Genomic DNA, 17,810 nt, shown 5'->3' on the forward strand with positions numbered 1-17,810 from the left:
AGTTTCTGATTTTATTTAACCAGGTCCAAAGAATTGTCTAGCCAAGGGGACCAGAGCAACCTGCGTCAGCTGTCCAGCCAGTTCAGCTCAGTGAATAACATGGAGAGAATGGAGCATCCTTCTCATCCCTACCCACCAGGCCGACTCTCCCCCACTAAATACACCGGCACCCCCGACCCACTCTGTGGAGGAGTAGGCAAAAGAGATGCTGGGTTCAGCTGTTTCTCCAGTAGTTCCAGCCCTCCTGCTCCTGACCCTTGCCTGTCAAGCAGGAAGGGCACCAGTACTGAAAACATTTTCTTTAAGGGCCTGCAGAGTGAGGGGCAAAGGCAGGGCGAGCGTCCCAGGTACCTACAGCCAACTCTGGGTAATGGAGGCTGGGAAGGGCCTCGTGTGGAGGAGCAGCATCTGTCTAGGGCCTCCAGTGCAGGCAGACCCAGTGGTGGCCCAGTGTGGCAGGTGCCAGAAAAGAAGAAGGCCCAGTCTCCTCCTCCACCACCTCCTCCCCTGCGAAGTGACAGTTTTGCTGCCACTAAGGTGTTCCCTTACTCTGAAGGGCAGAGTGGTCAAACAAAGAGCCATGGCCGAGTTGTGGATAGACTGAATGAAGCTAATGACCAGAACATTTTCAGATCCCACTGTACCTCAAGCTCTGAGGTCAGACGTAGCTTCAACCCCCTGCAAACCAAAGACCTCTTACACTCCAGTAAGCCAGCTGACCACAACCACAACCAGCTGCACCCCAACAAACTCTTCTCCTTGTCCAGCAACGATGTGAGACAAACCCAGTCTCATTTTGCTAATCTGCCCAACCACCAGAGGCAATACAGTGATGAAAGCCCCCTCTATATGCATACTAGGACGGTTCCTTCAAGCAAGCCTCAGAGCGTAGGAAGCTACTATCGTAGCCTTCAGGATCTCCCCACCAATGCCTCCAGCCGCAAACAGGTCAGGCACTCAACAGCATCCATCACGGGCTCTGCAGCAAACCAAAACCCAGAAAATGGGGGCCACAAAAAATACTACTCTATTGCATCAAAGCAGCCAGGCCAGACAGCTGAGCACCAGGCCAGGCAGGGCAAAACAGAGGGCAAAACCCACTGGATGAGCAACAATGACAGGAGCTTCCCAAGTTCATTGAAGACCAATAATAAGACAAAGTACTCTCTACCTCAGTCCCAGCTGCCTTATGATGACAGGAAAGAGCGTAATGGACATTCACAGTTGGGGAATGGTCTATTATACAACCACCCAGCTTCTGAACTGTCTGCATCTACTCATAGTAGCAGCCCAGAGGACGGCCCAAAGAGAGGTGAGGGACATTCAAATGACATCAAAAGATACTCCCCAACTCATCACAGTAATGAACATAAGGTCAGTCTTCCAAGGCACCAGGACCCATGGATTCCCCAAGAAGACCACCGAATATCACCTCTGAAGACGCCCTTACTTCATTCCCTCACACAGGAAAGTCGAAGCCTCGTGGAGAGGCAGTTGGGCACTAACAACTCAAGCAGCACTTCCATGCACGATGCAGGAGACTCAACAGCCACCAGTGCTGGAAAAGCAGGTCGTCGGAGTGACCGATATGCCACCGCCCTCCGCAATGAGATCCAGCAGAAGCGTGCCCAGCTGCAGAAGAGTCGCAGTGCTGCCACCCTGACCTGCAGCGGTGAGGAGGAGGAGGCTGAGGAATGGAGGTCCATGGAGACGTCTGCATCCTCTGGTGTCTCCTTCTCCAACACCTACAAGGACCACCTGAAGGAGGCACAGGCCAGGGTCCTCCAAGCCACCTCTTTTCAGAGGCGAGACCTAGAACCACTTGGAATGGAAGCCCCTGCAACAAAACCCTCTAATGGCCAGCTATCCCGCATCGGAGGGCGTAAGCGCTTCCCCCTGGCAAAGAGAATGCACTCATTCTCAGAGCCAGACAAGATAGACAAGGTAGGAGTTGAAGGGGAGCCTCAGACAGGATCTTTTGGAGAGCGAAGGAAGTTCTTTGAGGCTAAACCGGCATTTTCTAGACCGGTGGCTAAGCCTGGACAGCCAAGCTCAAGCACAGACCTTAGTGAAACAGGCAAGCCCAAAACGCGGGCTCTCTCTGGCGATCTTCAGAAGAGTCACTCAGGCTCAGACTCCAACCAACCCGGCCCTGGGCATAAGCAAACCTTGCTAGAGCAACAGAGGCTAGGCACTTTTGCTGAGTACCAGGCCACATGGAGCAAACAGAGGAAGCCATCGGAGGTCAAGACACAAGGGAGGTATCACTCGGCAGAGAACATTTTAGACGCAGATCCCGAGGAGAAGGCTGTCTGCATCCATGAGAGATCTCGCTCTTCTCCCTCTGCAGACTTCTATGCACAGGTGAGTCCCACCCATGTCTATATTTATATGTTGATAACCAATATTTAAAGAAGAGAATTGCATATGTTTTTTTGTTTTTTGTCCTTTTTTTCAAAAAAGTAGCATTTGTAAGGATTTTCCATTTTGTTGTGCCATATTAGAGGTATTGTTAGCATGAAATAAAACTCACTATGGATTATGTTTAATGTTATATGGTATATTATAAGCATTTCCCCCAAAAAATGTATCTACATTTTATAGTTTTATAGTAATCAGCATTTCCTTTCCATTCCAGAATCTTCCTGAACCTTGGCGAGACCCTGTTCACAACCCATGTACAGAACCAAGACTCGGCCAGCAGAGCAATTACTCCACCAGGTAACATTTATGCTTACTTTATTTTCACATATAAAACATGTAACACTCGGGGAAAATAGTGAAGAAAAAAATCCAAGTCTTATGGGTGAGACAAAGCTGATGAGTGACAGGGTGACTGAGAGGTTAGAGAGTTTGTCTTGTAGGCGAAGGGTCACAGATTTGATCTCTACACGTTTCAATGTGTCCATCAACCCCCATGTGTCCTTCAGTAAAACAGTGAATCTGTACGTGCTCACTCAGTTGCAAGTTGCTCTTTAACGTCAGTAAATGCCTGTGATGTTTAATGTGAATGTGGAATGTAGTTGGTTGGTGAGAGGTTGGATTTCTGTGTTGATAGAACAGAGCAGATCTCAGTTTCCCATTTCAGTTTTCCTTGGCTGAAATGTTACAATCTCTCTCTGTCGTATTAAATCTCTGTCTAACTCTTGTCTCCTATTGTTGGAGCTCATGTTGAGGTGAGCAGTATCTCTAAGACGCTCTTATTGCTGTTGACGTCTGTGGTAAACGACACCCAGATTTACATAAGTGTGTGCGTAATAACAAGGGAATAATGGCAGGCGGGAAGTGTATCACTTTATCCTTGTGCTTGTGTTGACAAAGACCAGTCACTTATCACCTATGTGACATTTTTCTGAAATTTCAGCACTGCTTTCAGCACAAAGAACAAAAAAACAATTTTGGCAACCTTGTCATTCAGCAATGCAAATTTTTCACATATTTCCTCTCTCCTAGTGTTACTGGCCTGTTCCCACACGTCATTAGTGGGTGATGATGTGCCAGATTAGCATTTCAACCATTATACAGTAAATTAAATTATTACAGTAAAATATCAGTAAATTGCTAGTTGTGGCTGCAAAGTTTGTCTACATCACCAGCCACTTTGCCAGGTGATCTAAGATCATTTTGAGTCCGAGGTGAATTTTCCATGTCCTGTGGCATGCAGATAAAGTTCCCCACCCTGGTTATGCTTTTAAGATGATCAATACTAAAGTGGCAGTCCATAAGATTATGTTTTTAATTTTGAGGTAGCCCATAAGATTTTTTTTTTTTTTATCTCCTACTGGCAGCAGCCTGGAGGGGACCATGTGTTTAGTTATGCATATCTTTCTGTGTGTTTATCTGTCTGCAGCTAATCTTGCATACTACTGGGCCCATCAGCCTAATATTTTTTGTACACAGTTGTGACTGTATGCTCAAGGACCTCTCATGGTTGTGGCGATTCCTAATCCTTGAAAAACTTGTTGTATACCACCACTGAGTACTAACTCCTCACTCCTCTTAACCTGCTGGGTGGGGCCACAAAATGATCAACAACTGCCTCCGCTTGGAATCTTGGTTGTCTTTTTTTCTCATTTCTGTTCCTTTAGTCGATTTTGTATTTATTGCAAACAAAATGCTGTCACTTTTGCCAGAAATGTGAACATTTATTGTTTCCTGTAGCAGAGGAATTTTCCTGGAAAAGACCTACCCAACCCCTGGTGTCAGGAACAGCAAATGTAAAAGCTTTTATGGATAGAGGTTGAATCGCTGTTGTGCTATTCCAAATGAAAGACAGAAGCAAAAGGGACGTTTATTATTATTGAAGTGTCACAGATTGTTAGTCAAGGCAGTGTGCAGCCCAGCCTTGGCTCTGTCTCTGTCTCACGTGTAATCCAATCTCTCTCTTTGGCTGTCACACCTGTGGCTCAGGTTGCATGGACTGACTGAAACACACACTCACGTTTACGCAGCCAGTGCTCCCCCAAAGCCTCTTACCTCGTCAAGGCGATAGGCATGGAAGTCACTAATGGGGCTCAAATAAACCCATCCACCAATAGCAGAAAGGACATAGTGGTCCTTTCACCATGGAAAGAGCTTTTATTAAACTTGGCACATGACATGCCAAGGTGGATTCTTTTTTTGTGCACATACAGTAGTAACAAACTGAGATCCACCTTTTGGAAGAAGCGCCAGTATTATTCCAAAATAAATTCAAATTGTATGCTAAGAGAAAAAGTGGTGTAAGTCATTGTTTGACAAAATGATCAGTGATCATGTATCTTTGATTTATGTCTGATGAGGAACCTGATTAAAGTGTTAGACACATTTTATTTCATGTGAATTGGCTCCAAATTGAAAGTATGACTCAGCACAATCACGTAACATAGAAAATAATTTGGCCTCTAGGTGAGACCATAAAGTCACAAGATCAGCTGGGTTCTCTGAAAAAACTGATTTTTATCCAAATCATCAGAAATAATCTTATAATTCCAAGGTTATAAAATGAAAGGGTTAATGAATACAGTATTGCTGTCACTACTACTTCACATTCTTACTGGTTTGTTTGTTTGTTAGACCAGTGTAGGAACATCTGTCTTTTCCAGATACTGATCACTGAATTACAGGTAGCAATATTTTTCCCCAGACTGCTGTTGTGGAGTAAAAGCCAAAATTGACTTGTTTTTCGACACAGGAGAGTTGTCCAGGAAGCCGTGGTTGGGCTCACCAGGAAAATCACTTCTGACCAAATGCTTGTTCTCCTGCCCGACTGTAATTATGACAAATCCAAGCTTTTCCAAGTCTGCTGTCAATTAAACTACTGAACAACAAGCACTAAATATGCACTTTACTTGTCTGGTTGGAGTGAATATGAACGATATTGAATGCATGGGTGACAATGCAGACACCTGAACTTAGTAATAAAGTAATAATCATATGAAAAAACTTTGGAAACTAATGTCAGAATGCAGGCGGCAGATATGGATGACTACAGATGTGGTCTCTTTTTCTCATTTTGGTGCTGCATTTGCACAGGTCACCATCTTATCAATGTGTACTCAGTGCCAAAATGTTTTTGTTTTATGTTTGCAGTGTAAGGTGCAGCCCCTTTCTTTCTGTCCAAGACAAATCTCGCCTTAGTGGCTAATAAAAGTGTGTCTTGCCCTTTGTCTTGTCTTCCAGGGGAAAGGCTGAGAGCAGGGTGCAATACCCACCAGGCCAGCCTGACCACTGCCCACAACCTGCCCTGTCAATTCCCAGGAGCGACAGGGACGTCCCACTCCCGGGCCTCCCTGACCACAGGACCAAACCAGATGCTGCCAACCTCTCCCTCACCACTCTCTCCCCGGGCCCTCCCAGCTACAGCCCCAGCCCTGGTTCCCAGCACCCAGCCCAGCCTCCCCAGACCAAGGGCCTCCTGCCGCCGCCCAGGCCCCATTTAGGTCCAGAAACCACATCCTCCTCCCAGGAATTCCTCGCCGGCGCCCAGGCAGAGCCGGCAGCGCTCCAGCCCCTGTCCGGCTCCGGCCCCGGCCCCCAGCCAGACACCCAGCGCCATGCGACTGCCCAGGGCTGTGGCTCCTCCGTGGGTCCCGCCCCATCCGGCTCGCCTTGCTTCGGCAGGACGTCCGGCCCAGACATGAGTAAAGGAGATGCGGAAAGAGAGGAGAGGGAGCAGCCACCTTCCAGCACCTCGTCTTCGTCCACGTTCTCCTCCAGGACAGTCGGCCTGTCCATTTCCTCGGAGCGAGTGCGATCCCCCTCGCCGCAGTTCGCGCCCCTGAGACTCACAGACAAACCGCCAGCCGCGTCCATGCAGGATGACTCCCCGTCCAGGTAAGCAGCTTAGGGGAAGCACTTCAGGTCTTCTCTCTCCTCAGTTATTACCCTCACCATTACGTAAAGCTTCCGCTCTTTGTTTACCTGAGCAACCATTTTGCGGCGAGGCCCTGTACTCATTTAAGAGGCTTTAAGTAATAGCTTTAGGTTAATTTAGTCAAGTGAAAAATCATGGCAGAGACGTGACAAATTACAAAACACAGAAAGAAGAGAGGCAAATTGCTCATTTTTTCAGGTGAGAAAAAACAAAATGTGGAAACATCAGACCTTAAAAACACTTTAGGTGATTATGACATCTCAGAAACATAAAGTTTGCCAAAGGTTTTTCTACTGTAACAGTCACTGGAAAGTTGCACAGGATGAGAGTGGCAGCTACTGTAAATGCCTAAAATGTCCAATGGGAATGGGAACAGCTTGATTGTGCTCCCATTCAGCTGGAATCAATTTTAAATCAATCTGCTCTGAGACGAATTGTATTGGAATTCTGTTTTTCATGGATGGGAGTGTGAGGGATGAGGCTGTAATTTTGTACAGCCCATACGGCTGCTATGACCTTTGGTTTCCACTGCAGCTCTATGAGCCGTCCTTTAATTACAAACGGTTGAGTCAGTGCGCTCCCTGTAGCGGGACAGCCTGCAGCTCCCGTGTTTATTAAAAAAAAAAGAGAGAGAGAGACAGAGAGAGAGAGAAAGAAAGAAAGAAATAAAAGCAACTTTTTCTCATAAGTTTTTATTTCCTGACTGAGCACCTCTCTGCCAGATATGATTTATTTCGGGAACCAGGAGTATTTTGCCACTGCCCAGTGAAATCCCTGCATCTCAGAAACTTTTAATAAAGGCCCAGCATATATTTTTTGAGTATATCTAATGGGATTCGACAGAGTTCATGAGACCAAAGTGGTGCAATATTCTCGACCTATTAAGGAGCATGCAGCCTTTTAAGAAAAGCTAATACATGAAAATCAATGAGATTTTACGTTTTTCAGGTTTGCAACTGCGGCTATCAATTCTGCACTGTTTACTGTACGTTACTTGTGGTGAGGAATTTGACATACAATATGTACAGGAGCAGAACAAGCTCAGTCTGTTTGAGAGCTGCAGCTCAGTGCCTACAATGTAAATTCTCCTCCAGATGTCTGACAATGAATTCTGCTGTCCTAGAAACAGCATACATGCCCGCTGCCAGCAGTAATCAGACCTGAACTTAACTAAACACCTGGGGAAGAACAGGGTAAAATGAGCCACCCCTTGTCATACATAAAGAAACATTGATTAAATAATCTTAACAATTAATTTCCCTACATCTGTGATAGACAATGTGTTTTCCTAAAAAAAAAAAAAAAAAGTGTTTTTTTTTTGTCGGAATATGATCGAGGAAAAAGTGGACTGTTGTCTGAGAAGACAGGAGGGAGATTCACAAAAGGACAAAAATAAAGGTTTTTCATATTTTACCAACACAAGGACTAAACTCATTGAATCAAGCAAAAATGTCATTTTATGTAATATTGTGCTTCCACAGATGGCAAACAAACTTCAAGTACAAAAAGTGATTATTGTTTGTTACAAATTGTAAAATGTGGTGCATCTTAGCCCATTTCCCCCTATACAAATTATTAGGCTGTACTCTTATTTGTATTAAGACTCTTGGTTGTTGGAAGGGAACGTGATTAAGAAATCGTTTTTACTTCTCCAACAACTACCCTCAAGCAAGGCACTTACTTTAATTCTATTAAACATCAGAGTGTGGAGCTTCTTTATGTTCCCCACAAACCAGCTTGTTTTACTCACATTTTCACATCATAGTTTTATACGTTTACTGACATATTTCACACTAAGTACTTTCTAGTTTCCATTTTTGAAATAATATTGCTATGCCTTTATTAGATTAGATGAAACGTTTAGTGATCCCTGTGGGGAGACTGGATGATTGCAGCAGCAAAGACTAGCATTTAGACAAGAATAGGGCAGACAGAGACGATAATGAAGTACATAAATGTAAGAAACATCTTCATTGCCAGATTTACAGGATATGAGATGTTTGCACTTTACAGATTTACAATTTACAGCTTCTATGCAAGATGTTTGAGTTGTGCATCAGTTTGTTTTGTCTTTTATCACTTAATTTTAACTGTTTTATTTGTAATGTTATTTGCTGATTGGCTCTGCTTGCTGTTATTCTGTCCCTTGTTTGGGAAGCACTTTGTAGCCAAAGTTTGAAAGGAAAATGAAGTCATTATTGTATTATTATAATGCCACCTGTCCCTGCCCAGGTCAGAGAATGAAGCGATGGATTTGAGCAGTCCAGTGAGGAAAGTCCCGGTGAAGATCGTCCATGCTGAGAGCAGCTCGGAGCGGGAGGGCCGGGCCTACCTGGCTCAAAACAGCGAGGCGTCCTCCGTCTTCGAGCCGCTCGCCCCTCCTCAGATCTCCACCCTGGGCTCCCCGGAGCATCACGCCTCCTCCCTGTTCAGTGTCTACACACGCCAGGGGACGCAGAGGGCCGGGGCCCAGCATGAGGCCGCGGACCCGGGTCAGGCTTCGTTGTCCGCTCAGAGGGGGGTTGACGGCGCCTCCACAAACACAGCCACCTCAGCGGCAGGGGCTCAGGAGGACGCCAAGAGGGAGGAGCTGGCCAGGGACATCATGGGGAAAGACAAATCCCTGGCTGACATCCTGGACCAGAGCGGCAGGAAGACCACCATGGACCTGATGGAGGGGCTCTTCCCCCAGGAGGAGCAGATACTGGAGGGGGCCCACCAGCGCAGGAAGACCTCCGCCGGCTCCAGACAGCCCACCTCATCACCCAGGAGCGCTGATGAAAGGTGGGTTAGATACCATACTGTGGATGGTCATTTGGAGGAACACAGTGATGCAGGAAGACATGCACATCTCTTGCAACGCAAAAAAGCCAAAACTCTCATCAAATGGGTCTAGATTGTTGTACACCAGATCCTGCAGCTCCATTTATTGCTTAGTTTATGTCATTTTTTGGTTGATTCTAGTGTGAGTCGATAAAGTTATGAGTATTATTGAGGCAGGAGCACTTTACTGGCTGGTTCACTCCACAACTGACTTTAATTATTTCTTTAGCCAACTTGATTTTTAGAATACCGACTGCCAGTTAATGTTAGATTATCTGAGATTATTAGATTTCGATTTGGGGATGGAACTATTTCCCCACCCGAGTCTTCCTCCCTGCCTTGAGCTGGTCAGTGTTGAGGTAGTTTGTGTGCTCAGTTCATTCAGGCTTTCTCCAGCCTGCTCTCTGCTGGTCAGATGCTGCATTACATTTTGGCCTCACTGTGCACTATAAGCTTGTCACGTCCTTTGCTTGGGTTTTTGCAAGATAAACACCTTTTGTATTAGAGGTCAGAACACTGCGATAAATATTAGAGGGCCTTAAAACAACTCTGTGTGCGGGTACCGTCTTTGTCTTTTGCATAAGATTTTCTACAAGTGAAAACTAGAAGGAAATCATGTAGATTTCTGCTTTGTCAGAGCTTATATCCGGGGCAGGAAACTCAACATTTTTATCAGCTGTTCACAGAGGAGAAGTGCTTAAAACTACCAGCCTCTTTCACTATTTCATTTGTAAAAATCAGCTATTTTGAATATAAAACAATATTCTGAATATCCTTGACTTCCTTTGTTAGTTGTTGTAAACCTTGGGCTGCTTGGCTCGTGGTAAATTGCCATCCTTTCTTGTCCCATAGAGAAACCACAACTTTGAATACATAATAGATGCTTTTGTTGTCTTTTTCAGATTTGAAATGGACCAGGCATGAGTCACCTCAGATATGTTCGTGTACAGACAAAGAGTTATATTTCAAACCTTGCTCAGTTTAATGGTCTCTGTACAGAAATTGAGAAGACATTTGATTTGTAATGGATACGAACAACTGGGAATTTCTAAAAAATGTCAACAAAATTGAATTGTCAGGTCTTGAAGGAATTTTTTCACTAATTTATTTTCAAGGTTTAAATTGCTGTATGGTCATCAGCAAAATACCATACAAATGTTTCAAGGTTGATCAAAATTGGACTGCTGGTGTCACAGCTTGGGCATTTCAAGGTTGAAATCTTGACCTTCTGTTATATCTCGTTGAATTATATCATTTTTTAAATGCCACAGCGCACTGCCATAATGCATCAGCCCTCCAAGTCTTATCAAAATGGGACTAGTTGCATCTGACGTAGCCCATTTAAGTAAAAAAAAAAAAAAAAAAAAAAAAAAAATTAATTATAGCTCTCCCATCACCCAAATCTGTATATTTATTTGTTTTAAATAGGAAAATGGGTCAAACATGTATCATCCCTCTGAGTTTCTGAAAGTCACAGTCACTTTCTTTGTATTACGAGGAAGCTGAAACAGGAAAACATGTTGGAGCCTGTTGTTAATCTGTGTATGTTTATCTGTGTGTGTGTGTGTATGTCAGGAGGGAGGAGGAGGGTGTCTCTGCGTCGGCCTCCCTGGTTCCCAGCTCCTCGTACTACAACACATCAGCGCCCAAGGCCGAGCTCCTCATCAAGATGAAGGACATGCAGGAGCAGCTGGAGGAGCAGGACTCAGAGGACGAGCTGGACGTGGATCTGGCCAGCAAAAAGGTAAAACTCACCCGCCGACAGCTTCTTCATGACTGATCGTGTTTTATTCCACTGGATTTGTTCTTTTTTATGTTGGAGCAACTTCAGCAAACTTTAATCCTCAGGTTCCTAGTTGGTAGATTTGGACTGCCTTGTTGTTTTTAGCACTCATCCTGGCATTTTTTTTCCCACACTACACTTCCCTGAGATCAGGACTTGGTATTCCTGTTGATGGACTTGGGACAAGTTTGCCTCCAGGGCTTCCTGCCAGAAAGCCTTTCTAAGGGTTTGGTAAAGGGTCAAGGGTTAGGGTTAGGGTTAGGGTTAGAGAGCCTCTCTGGCAGAAAACCCTGAGGGCAAACTTCTCCCACAGCCAAGTTTCTCTTTTCTTTGTCTGTTCAGCCATGGTGGCTGTCGCTATCTGCAGGTTTTCATTCCATCTGAAAACTGCACCAGGTGAGTTCACTGATGAGTTCCTCCTCTCTGCCTGAAGGTGAGGTGATCAGTGAACTCACCTGGTGGAAGTTCACCTACGTGCACAGTGTAAAGAGCATTTAGGGCGTGTGGAAGTCCCCTTTTGCTATTTTAACAGCAGGAAAAAGGGCTTATTGCTCCTGGTCCATTATTCATTCATGTTTTTGGGTGTAACATGCAATAAACCAATCAGAGAGCTGTCTCCCACTCCCTTTGAAAGCCAGGTGTGTCACGCCTTGGAGTTTCCCGGTGAGAAGGAAGGCTTCTCTGCAGAGGAAATGGATCTGCTCGTGCAGGAAGTGAAAGCGCTGACTTCAGACCTTGTTTTTGTCTGAAGTCACTTTCAGCTGCCTCAGGAAAATGACAACTGCATCAACTGGAGACTAATAAAGACCCTTGTGTCATGCTTGGCACCACCAGGTGTAAGATAGGGCCCAAAGTGTTTAGAATTGATTTGATTGATTGAAAAACAAAATGACTTATATTCAGGTCATGAGAATCCCTAACAAACTGAAAATATCTGTGAAAATAAATGCTGTAGCTGAGTGTTGTTATGTCAGATCAGATTCAGAGGGGTTTCCTGCTGATCAGGAGCTATTGGGTGAACCTGTGTCGTTCTCTCCAGCTGCTGCTCATCAGCCTGGGTGGGAGGTTTTATAAAGGAGTGGCTTTTGCCTGCTCAGTTTGGTGTGGGCTTCCAGAGAGTCAACACCATCAGTTGACTTTCTGTGTTTTTTGTTATGAATGGAAATCTGAGTTGTATGTGTGATGGAAGTTTTAGTTTTTTTTAGTTTTTTTTTTTTGCCAGTTTTTCGTTTCCCCCTCTCTCTCACGACTCCCATTTCACTTTTGGGTCAAATCCTTCGTTTGTCTGTCATTTAGATAGAATCAGCGGGTGGCTGTGGGGAGATTTATCCCATGTCACCTTTTAGATCCGTTATGTTTTGATTTGTTTAAACCTGTGCAGTGTTTGTTAGTTTCCCAAACCGCGACCCGTGTCCTTCAGGTTACACTTCTAAGGGGAAACGTGACAGTATTATTTGAAGAAAGTCATCAAATCTTCTGTTGAGGAGAAGAAAAAGATGCTGATTTTCATGAAGCTTTATAGTTTGCGAGCATAAATCAGTTTTTAACTGAACAATGTAGGTGGAGAAGCAGATGTTTCTTTTTCTTTCTGTTGATTTGTCTTTATTTCATCACTGTTGACTAGTTGATTCCAGCTGGGCCCATTTTTTTTTGTCAGGCCCTTTGAGACTTGTTTGGGATGAATGGCTATCTAAATAAATGAACTCATTATGCATTTCTCAAGTCATTCATTCATTAATTTACCTCCCCTCCCTCCTCCTCATCTTCCGCAGCAAGAGCTGATCTCCAGCCTGGCCCGGAAGCTGGAGGTGCTGCGGGAGGCGCGGCAGAGTCTGCAGGAGGACGTGGAGGACAACGAGGCTCTGGGCCGCGAGGTGGAGGCCACGGTGCAGCGCCTCTGCCAGCCCAACCAGCTGGACAAGTTCCGCATGTTCGTAGGCGACCTGGACAAGGTGGTGAGCCTGCTGCTGTCGCTGTCGGGACGGCTGGCCCGCGTGGAGAACGCTCTCAACAGCCTGGAGGACGAGGCCCCGCCTGAGGAGAAGGTAGCTGCCCCGGGACAAGAGTTGTTTTTTTTTTTTAAATTTTGATGATTTAAAACTTACTTGATCTTTGAAAGGTAATGGTCCACAATGCTTCACGTCATCCTAGTGGAAACATAAAATCCCTAAATTAGAAGAATTAACAGCAATATTACTTAATAATGTACAGTAAGATGAACAAGTTAGTGGCTCAAGATGCAGTTGGATTTTCACTTTTAATCTTTTTGTAAAGTTTACGGACTTCATTCTAATTTTAAAAACTTACTGTAATGGCACACAAAAATAACAATAATTACTTAAGACCTCAAAAAAGATCAAACACTAAGGAGACTCATGTTGCACATGTCGGGGTGTAAATGGGGAAAAAAGACATTCAGTCCCAAGAACAGATGATAATACATGTACATGATAAATATGGCTCACGCTGTGGCCCATATGTAACATTTTATGACTTTCCATAACTAAGTTGGAGTGTTGCCAGGATTACAAAAATAGGTCAATTGCTTCCTGGTTCGTTAATGTTTCTTAGCTCAGAAATTCTGAACAGGTCAAGGATTTTTTTTTTTTTTTTAACATTTTACTTCAGTGTGACATGGCCTGATTAAATTTTATTAATCTTCTGAATTTATAATAAAGCCAAAATGATTAGTCAGTTAATTCATCAGTTGATTTGCAGACAAAAAATAATATGAAGAACTGATTAATCATTATTCAAAAAGTAAAAATTTCAAACCCTCCCTAATTCCAGATTTACAAAGATCGCTAAGATTTCTTCTTTTTTCTGTTCAGTTTATGAAATTCGTACTTTTGGAGGGTTTTTTGGCTGCTGGTCAGACTAAAGGAGCAATCTAAAGACATCCCTTTGAACTATGCTACATTGAACATGCTATACTACTTTTTTTTTTGATACTCAAAAGACTAAATGACTGATTAAAATAGATTAATCAAGCATGAAAATAATTCATTGCAGTTGTAATTTATACTGAACATCCCATCTTGTGTGTTTCCTTGCTCCATCAGCGCACACTGACCGAGAAGCGCAAGCTGCTGATGCGGCAGCACGACGACGCCAAGGAGCTGAAGGAGAACCTGGACCGCCGGGAGCGCCTGGTCTCCGGCATCATGGAGGCCCACCTGGACGCCGAGAGCCTCGACGACTACCGGCACTTCGTCAAGATGAAGTCGGCCCTCATCATCGAGCAGCGCAAGCTGGAGGACAAGATCAAGCTGGGCGAGGAGCAGCTCAAGTGCCTGGTGGACAGTCTGCCGCTGGAGCAGAGGGCGCTCTTCTGACTGCTCTGAATGTTTGACGACGTGGGAACGCGCTTTTCCATGAGAGCTGGCGGACCGGACCGAGCACCAGGCCGTTTTAGGACTTTTACATTCAAGGTGTTCCATGTAGCATTTACACACATCAGGATATCACTGTTAAGTTAATGGTGACACCTTGGCATAACTACCATTAAAACTGAGACCATCGGAGTGAAGACTGGCAGCTGTATGACTTGGAGGATTGCTTTGTGGCACAAAACATGAAGAGGGTGCCATTGTTCCGAAGAAAACAGGAACTAAACCTTTATGAGTTTCCAGCAGCGGCGCATAGTAGATGGTGTGAATCAAAGAAAAAATCATTTTCACTGTGTTGTACGTTTAAGATCCAAGCAGCCAACAGGGTTTAAATTTTGATTAAAAAAAACAGCACCAACATCGAGACCGCATTTCCCGGAAACCCTGTTGGGTGCTTGGATCTTGTCTCTTCCGTCAAACGTAAACACAGTGGAAATAATTTTTTCTTCAGTTCACACCCTCTGATATATGAGTAGAAACTCAAAAAGCTTTGGAAGTTTGCTTTGGAACACTGGCGCCATCTTAGCATTTTGTGCCGTAAAGCAATCCAGTCGATTTCCCTCCAAATTGTGCAACTGCCAATCTTCCCTTCCCTTCACTTCCCTTTTTTATGGTAATTATGCGAAAGTCTCAACATTACTGTACGAACAATATATTGATGTTAAACCGCTACATGTAGCACCTTTTTAATAGTAATCATGTAATATTTTATGGATTCCTGTATGGAAATTGTTTTGTCAGTTGCTCTTTTATCATGGAAATCAGTCGGCTGCACCACAGTGCCCCCTAGTGGAGGCGAAAGTGTAGCATGTCAAACAAATAAGCAAATCATTGATGTTTATATGCAAACCAGTTAATCAAATGATCATGGTACTTGTGATAAGTGTTTTTCAAAAAAAAAAAAAATCTAAATCTTCTAGTTTGAAACATCTATCAAATGTGCCATGATCGCTGAAATGCATCCATTTTTAGTAATCTCTTAATTTTGCGTTTCCGCTTTCTCTTTAATATCTTTGGGATGTTGTAAATAACTTGTCCATGACGTTACGAGGTTGCTAACCTCCTAACACTCTGCTATGTAGCTGGGTGTGTACTTAATTATTATCATGCGTGTTTTAAAGTAATATTTTCTAGTAATTTATTGTAGCCTTTTTGAAAACTTATATACAGAAACGGGGGGTTGTTTGCCCTGTAATTTAATTTCATTCATGACATACTTGTTTTTGTTTTCCGACGACATGAAGAGTTTGATTTCCAAAGTGCTACAGAGCTGTTGTAGGAAAAAATGTTGCCTGGCGTTTTTGTCTTTCATCGTCTTCAAAATATAGATGATCCGATCTCTTAGTGGGTTTATCATTTTGTCAGCCAGTTTCATATACATTTCATCTTTTACAGTACCACGTTTTCCCGTTAAATTTGTGTCGTCTGTTATTTTGTACGAGAAGGTGTCATAATTTTTCCGATCTCATTTTGGAATTAAACTCTTCGCATTGTGCTAGAGTACATAGCTGACATGATTCTGAACTGGAATTTATCCTTGTAATGACAATGCTGATTTTTTTTTTTTCCAGCGGTAAACAAATGTTATTTAATTTCTTTTTCATGCCACACGATGATACATTATATTATAACCAGCGTCACACCTATATGGCTTTCTGATCTCACTGATAGTCATTTACACTTTTATTATGCTCCTATCAGAGTGATTTACACCAACCTAGAGGGGGTATTTGCCTCGCTCAAGGACACTTTGCTCTGTCAGGGATCGAACTTGTACTTCCTGTCATGGGATTGGCCTCTCATTGATGCCACTCTTTCACCGGACTCCCAAATGACGTTCCTTTCCTGCTTTGATCAGAGTAAAGGGACTGAGGTGTGGTTGGTCTCTTTTTTTCCTATCCAGTGAGGTTAAATTGAAGCTGCGGTCAAAACTTTAGCACTTTACTCTCTGGTTTGGCTCGGTCATCTCTTTCTCTCTCCCTCCTCTCTCCTTTTCAAAATCTATATATATATATTTGAAGATGTGCCTACTGTAGCCTACCACCACTGTGATCTTCACGGACTGTTGCGGGTGTGTATCCACACCGCCCACGCTTCATGTATGCAGTGCACTCTCTCATCAACCTGGAAGCAATAAATGATTAAGTTCAGAGTTCAAGTGTTCACATCCTTGTTTCACATTTTATGAAATGAGTTGGAGTGCAGGTCAATAGTGCCTTGTGTCATTTTAATGCAAAGTGGAAAGTCCAGTTTCCTCACTGCCCTTCAAAGGAGAGGAGTGGTACCTTCATGAGAAATGAAACTAGTAGTGCATCACTTCATAACACTGAAGGTGTAGTTTTTGTTTATGAACTGCAAATGTTGGTGTTAAATGGGATTGGACCAGCATATTGGACTGCTACCCGCTTTTGATGAACAGATCAAAGTATAGTTAGAGTATAGATTCTCCTATTTAAATATTACTCCACCAAAAACTGAAAGTTGCTAAGCCAAATTTTACTGTACTTGCATTAAGGATACTGCAGAATTCAAAAGTGTATTTTCTTTTTAATATGCATTGTGGTATTTTTTTCACAGTGCATTTATAGATCTAGGTGACTCTCTGAAACCACCTAATGAATGCACCGACTTGCTTGTATACCACTTTGCTGCACAAATGTACTTTTGTGTTTGCAAACTAAATGGAACGGATGCATTTTACTTTGAAAGCGGATGTCTTGATGGTGCTTGTCTCACAGAGCTGGGTGACCTATTTCTGCTTTTACATCAAACCCAGTCGAGAGCGGGTACTGTGATTGGTTTTGCTCCTGTGAGGAACTCAGTGTGCATCCAATTGCATTTTTTAGAAAAAAACAGAGTGCACCCCCGTAGCTCACCTGGTACGACTTGTTAAGGCTGAGCCTTTACCACAGCCGTCTGGGTTCAAATCCAGCCTCAGACCATTTACTGCATGTCATCCCCTCTCTCTACTGTGACTGTCAACTAAAGCAGAAATGCCAAAAAAAAAAAAAAAAAAATCAACAGTTAACTTCAAAGCTATGCTTAAAAGTAGAGTAAATACAGCATTCATAGAAATGTAGTGGAGTCAAAAGTGTAACATTTGTCTTTGAAATATAGTGGAGTAAAAGTCATATGTTTCTAAAAAAAAAAAATGCTCAAGTAAAGTACAAATACTCAAAAAATGTACTTAAGTACAGTATTCAAGTAAATGTACTTTGTTACTGTCCACCACTGCAAGCAGCTGTGCACTGCAGATGTTCCTCCCTGACCACAGCTACAGAAAAGCACTATAAAAGCTGCAATTCAGTGTCCTTTTTAAAATAAATCTTTAATTATGTTTTTGTTAATTTAATTCTCATGTAAAGGCAGCAATGTATTCCAGAGTTTTGCTTTAGCATTTAATTGGTACATGGGTCAGCCTGCCTTTTGTGGCTGCTAGAATTTCTTAGTCTGGGCTTCA

At 43.4% G+C, this 17,810-nt stretch overlaps 1 protein-coding gene across 1 annotated transcript in view; it reads left to right on the top strand.

Moving 5' to 3' along the window:
* LOC115370310 (protein Shroom2-like) overlaps positions 1 to 16,502 on the top strand; it is a 28,429-nt gene extending 11,927 nt beyond the window's left edge. Inside the window, exons 5-11 of the mRNA XM_030067286.1 lie at positions 24 to 2,364; positions 2,639 to 2,721; positions 5,662 to 6,315; positions 8,588 to 9,139; positions 10,754 to 10,922; positions 12,734 to 13,006; positions 14,024 to 16,502. Coding sequence (XP_029923146.1) covers positions 24 to 2,364; positions 2,639 to 2,721; positions 5,662 to 6,315; positions 8,588 to 9,139; positions 10,754 to 10,922; positions 12,734 to 13,006; positions 14,024 to 14,296 — 4,345 coding nt within the window. The 3' untranslated portion in view covers positions 14,297 to 16,502. The remainder of the gene's footprint in view (positions 1 to 23; positions 2,365 to 2,638; positions 2,722 to 5,661; positions 6,316 to 8,587; positions 9,140 to 10,753; positions 10,923 to 12,733; positions 13,007 to 14,023) is intronic.
* Positions 16,503 to 17,810: the final 1,308 nt, after the last annotated feature.

The sequence above is a fragment of the Myripristis murdjan genome, chromosome 2 (assembly GCF_902150065.1).
Source record: "Myripristis murdjan chromosome 2, fMyrMur1.1, whole genome shotgun sequence".
Lineage (NCBI taxonomy): Eukaryota > Metazoa > Chordata > Actinopteri > Holocentriformes > Holocentridae > Myripristis > Myripristis murdjan.